The following is a 5363-nucleotide window of genomic DNA, read 5'->3' on the forward strand; positions in this document are numbered from 1 at the left end:
TCGACCCGCGCGCACGCGCCCACCACCACCACCCCGGGCCTCAGCGAGACTTGATCTCCCCTCCGCCCCTCAAACCCTCCGTTTTCTGTCCATCACTGCTGGCGCAGTGCACGTGGCGACGCGGTGGGGCTTTCCTGCTCGGCTCTTCGTCCTTTCCCCCCTTTCTTCGCGGGCACATGTTGATGATTCAGTGAGAGCATGCGCAAAGTCGAGGAGCACCACGCGGGCAACAACGCCCACAGAGGCACAGCTGCCGCGACACCCATCCGCATCCGTCATGCTCCGCCTCGCTGCTTTAGCTCGTGCCAGCCCTGCTCCATCTGGCGAAGCAGCTGCTCGTAGTGTATTTCGTGCACGTGGAACCGGCCGTCGACATTAGGCGAAGTGGTCGCAGCGAGGGAACCCTGGCTAGGATGCGCTGCCTTGCTTGCTGACGAAGGCGACAACGCGCTAGCCGTCAGACTTACCAGCAGTTTCCTTGCCACGGTGATGTACACGCGATGCGCGGCTTGAACTTGTCGCTCCAGCGAGCGCGTTCGCCAAGACTTCAGTGGGTTCGAGGCGAAATCCGATGCGGTAAGCTGGTGCTGGGATACGACGGCGGCACCGCCGGCGTTGAAGAGCGCCTCCTCCGCCCAACGCACACACCGCCACGCGCCATCCAGCACGGAGAGAGCTAGGGAGTCCCACGACAGCACGCGTGTCTGCCGACGGTGCGACAGCACCGACGATAGTGCAACCGCGGGCACCTCAGCGAGCTTACTCTGCTGTGGAACGCGCTGCAACACCGCTGCGGCAGCGGTGAAGTGGGAGCGACAGCTGTACGCCTCCGCGACCTCCAGTAAGAAGCCATGCGCCTCAAGAAGACGCACCGCCTCCCCAAAGAGAATCTCCGTCTCCTCCGCGTCTTCACCGGGGCAGAAAGGAGAGAACGGCACATCCTCACTTTGCTGTGCCGTTGGCGTCGCCGCGGCCGGGGATGTGGGAGCAGAGGCCACTGCACCTGACGGCTCAGCGCGACGCTCCGCTGAGGGCTCGCCCGCGTTGAGGCGACGCGCACGCGCATCAGCTGCGTCGATGCGCCGCATCGATGCTCTCACCTCCTGAGATGCGCCCCACCAATCCAGCAGCAAGCGCGCCGTGGCCTCGTTTTGCTCCAGTACCCCTTGTCGCAGCAGCTCCTGCACACGACGCGCAGCGCTGCAGGCGGATGGCGATTGAGAAGCCATAAACAGACTCGCTGGAGTGTCTCCCACGTCGCTAAGAACCATCTCGAGAAGCAAGTGCTGGAGGGGCGGCTCCACTGGAATGGCGGCGCTGTGCAGGAGCCGCACATAATCGCAGAGGAGTCCCTCGAGTTGGCGCCGCCTCTGAGGCTGTTGCTGCTGTTGGGGGTGGCATAGCAAAGATGACTGAAGGGCTAACCAAGTAGGAGCAAACACCTTCTGTAAAATGAGCTGCTGCAGCTCAGCGGAGCTGATGAGGAGCTCACCAGATGCCACAGAGCGGGTTGCACGCGCAACATCGGCACCGTCGGCCCCTCCTGCGAGGGCCAAAGAGCGCTCTCGCTCCACCGCGACGCAACGGGCAGAAAACGCGGTTTCGAGTGTGAGGTTCTCCAGCATGCACGTCCATAGAGTGTACAACTGCTTGCCTGCGACGCCCGGTGTCGATGCTGTGGCCATGCACAGAAGATGTCGCAACGCATCCACCTTGGAGTACTCAGATGGGCCCGTCCGGGACACTCCAGCGCCGTTGCCGTCACCGTCATCACCCTCCAACCCCACCGCCTGGACGGTGAGCTCACCTAGAAGGCCGACAAGAGCGTGCACGCTGCTGGTGCTGCGGTCGTTGGTCGAGCGAGCCGAAAACACCTGATAGCGCCGGCACAGGAAGCTCACGTAGGAGCGGACAAGCCAAGCCGCTGCTTCGCCATTCAAGGTGTTTACATCGAGGCCCTGCTCCTGCTGCGGCGAGCAAGGATCCTGGCTGGCGCGGTCGCTCTCGTCGCTGAAGTCCACAAGCAGACGCCACGCCGCCACCCGCGCGGCGTCTACACGGCACACGCGCAGCGTTCCGTCCGATGCCTTCATCACCAGTGGTAGCCGCGGACCCGCCAGCCACTGATAGTCGCTGTAGACGACCGGCTCACTGTCCCTCGGCGCACCTCCGCTGCCGTCTGCATCTCCCTCTTCACAGCCCTCCACCGCTGCAGCGGCACCGCAGCAGTACAGCGGGTACATCAACGGTACGGCAGATGCGGCAGCGGCAGCGTCGGTGGTAGGATCCGACGCGGTCATCGCCAGCATTGAGCTGCTCAACACGGACAGCATAGATGTAAAGTCGGCCGATGGAGATTGGTGCTGCAATGCCACTTTCCTATGACGCGAACGGTCGCGCCGGTGCTGGTGCTCAGCCGCTAGTGAGTCGGCGGCGGCGGCCTGCGCGGCGCTAGAGGCGGCAGTTGGCGGATGAGACGCTGTTGGTGACGGTAGCAGCGGTGAGCGTGGCGTTGAAGCGGAGGCGTCGTCGACGTTGTCAGTGATGCTGCTGCCGCTGTGGTGGTGCGGCCGAGAGAGCCGGGAGTGACCAAAACCGCTGTTTGCCATCCCCTGTGAGCCCGAAGTCGCACCCCCTCCAGCTCCCAACGAAGGAGCCGGCTCAGAAGAATAGTGCGCTGAAGCAGCGGCAGGCTTACGCGCCCGCACCCCCGCGCCAATGGTGCCTGAGGTCACCGCCTTCCACACATAGCTCCGCGCCAGCGTGCTGTTCCTTGCGTTGCGAGAAGCGGTAGCGGCGCTCATGCGAGACACACTGCTGCTGCCGCAGTCTGCCAGGTCGTACACAGCCGACCGAGCCGTGTCTGGGGAGTGAATCACGATGAGGTTGTCCACCACCTGTACGCAGAAGGGGACCAAGCCCGGCAGCTGCGGAAACGGCGCGGCAAGCGCGTCAGCCCCTACGGCACCCGACAACGGGTCTTGCGCAGACGCTTGAGAGTCGCGAGACGCACGTGAGATTACCGCAGTCAAGGACAGCCGCGCAACGTGAACAAACACGCCGCCACACAACTTGGACGGCGGCGCAGAGGCCGTGGCAAACGACGCCGCCGCCGTAAGTCGACTCAAGAGTGAGTCGCTATGCGCTGCTTCAGCAGCCGACGCTGATGCGCCAGCACCGGCAACTCCGCTACTCAGTGCCCTCTCGGTCTGCGACATGCCGGACAAGGGCTGGCGCCCGTGCTCTTTGGAGGGGACGTGCATGTACAGGTTCATCACCGGGTCCTGTCGGCCGCCGATGGTGCCGCGGCCGGAGGACACGTGGTATAAAAAAGATTGCCCGTAGATCGTCAGCACGCCCAGCACCGAGGAGAGCTGCTGCGACGCCTGCGGGCACCGGAGAAGCGGCAGCGGCAGCTCCGACAAAGAAGCGGGCGCAGCGCCGGTGGCAGTGCCGTGTCCTGCGGTGCAGTGCATATGGAGGGTAGCGCAGAGGCTCTCTGGTAATGTCAACTCAGTCAACGTGCGTAGCTCCAGTGGCGCAGAACTTGCCTCAGCTGCCCTGCTAGACTTCGCTCTCGGTTCGCGGTACACCGAAGACGCCCTTCGCCCCACATACACCTTGATCGGCTTCACCACCGACGGGCGAGCGTGGTTAAGGCTCAGCAGCACACGACTTCGTGCATCGTAGGTGCACCAGTCCGAGCGCGTGACGTAGCGCTGCAGCACGCTTATGGACACCAGCGCGGCCCCATCGCACACGCTGTCGGCAGTAGCAGAAGACGCCATGGATGATGAATAGGTCATCGAAGCCGCTGTCGCCGCACTCACCGGAGAGGCGGGCGGGATGTGCACCGGCTCTCGCTCGATGTGCCCGTCCTCCTGTGTGCCACCACCTCCAAACGAGAGCAGAGGTGAGGGCTTCGTGGACGCTTGCGGGGGCTGAGGCGGCTGAGGTGCGAGTGCGAGGCTGACTCGGCAGCGCACCTGCACAAGGTCGACAGCGATCGAAGAGACGCAGAGGAGGTGGTGGTCAACGTACGCTGCCGCTGTCGTCGTCGTCGAGGCAGCAGCTGGAGCCCTGTTGCGGTCGCACCAGCAGAAGAACTGCATCGGGTACCACGCTTCGCGGAAGCGCAGCGTGTTGGGGGAGCATACAACCTTCGCTAGTGGGCGCGCGAGCGGAACAGCCGATGCCGCTATGCAGTCCACACCTTCACGCAGCACGGGGCACTCCATGATGTAGACTGCCATAACCGGCGGAGGCGCGGTGAGTGCACCATAACCAGAGACAGCCAACGGCCCCGATGTCAGCCCTGGTGTCTCGCTGCGGCCGGTCGAAGAAGCAGGCGATGGCAGTGCCTCTGGTGGCGGTAGCGGCACAGCCATCAGCACCGACGCCGAGCGACGGAGCTCCTCGTGCGGCATGGGCAGACGCCGCGGTAGGCAGAGCCCGCTGGTGGATGCTGTGGTGCAGCAGGAGGCAGAGAGAGGGGCCGTCCACACTTGTGAAGGATTCGCCATGCGTAGGCACGCCGCAGCCGCTTCGGCACTGGCAGTGGGCGTGGAAGACTGTGCTGCTGGCGGGGTATGGGGAGAAGGCAAGCAGAGAAGTGTACCACGCGCATCCGGCGGGCAGTTTCGACGGTGCATCACAGTAGTCGATGCTGCGTCTTGGGCTAAACAAGCGGCGTTGCCGTGAGCAGTCTCGATCCTGTCTTTCTCCGACTTTGACGGTCTTTCCAAGCTAGCTGGCGCCGCCGCAGCAGCGCTCCAAGTTAACGGCACACATAGGGTGATGCTGTCCTCGCAAACGAGGATGACGTCCTCGGCGACGTCGTCGAGGTGCATCGCACGCACGCGAAACGACGGCGATGCAGACGGCGCCGCCGCCGGTGTTGCCGCTGTGGCGTTGAGCGGAGAGGCGGCGAGGGAGAGTCCCAGCGGTTTGACTGAGGACGGCAGCGGCTCGCTCAGGTAGATGAGCGAGGGGGCGTCGGCATCGCCATCAGCGTAGCTGTGCTCGGCCAGCATGAGTGTCGATATAGTTCTTCAAGCTGCACAACGAGTGTCACCGTGCGAGTCAAGGAGAGCCGTGCCTGCGGAAATAGCTTCAACGAGAGTAGGCGAGGGGAGGGCGAGAGGGAGGGGGGCTGTTGCCAGGCATCCAGGTGGGCACAGTGATCACATTGGTGAAGCAACACAGAACAGACACAGAGTGAAGTGATGAAGCTGAAGGAAAAAAGCAGGGATCTGCACTGTCTGTCCGTAAAGCAGAGGACAGACGGATGTGCCTGCCTGGTGCACACGCACGAATACGTAAAACAGCACCTTAGTCGCTACAGGAAAGTGAAAGGGTTGATA

General features: G+C 63.5%; 1 protein-coding gene across 1 annotated transcript; it reads right to left on the reverse strand.

Moving 5' to 3' along the window:
* Positions 1 to 275: 275 nt before the first annotated feature.
* LDBPK_170500 (hypothetical protein, conserved) lies at positions 276 to 5033 on the reverse strand (the record flags this gene model as incomplete). Its single annotated transcript, XM_003859856.1, has 1 exon — positions 276 to 5033. One exon carries the CDS (start codon positions 5031 to 5033, stop codon positions 276 to 278), a length of 4758 nt encoding a protein of 1585 aa, XP_003859904.1.
* Positions 5034 to 5363: the final 330 nt, after the last annotated feature.

Source organism: Leishmania donovani, chromosome 17 (assembly GCF_000227135.1).
Source record: "Leishmania donovani BPK282A1 complete genome, chromosome 17".
NCBI lineage: Eukaryota > Euglenozoa > Kinetoplastea > Trypanosomatida > Trypanosomatidae > Leishmania > Leishmania donovani.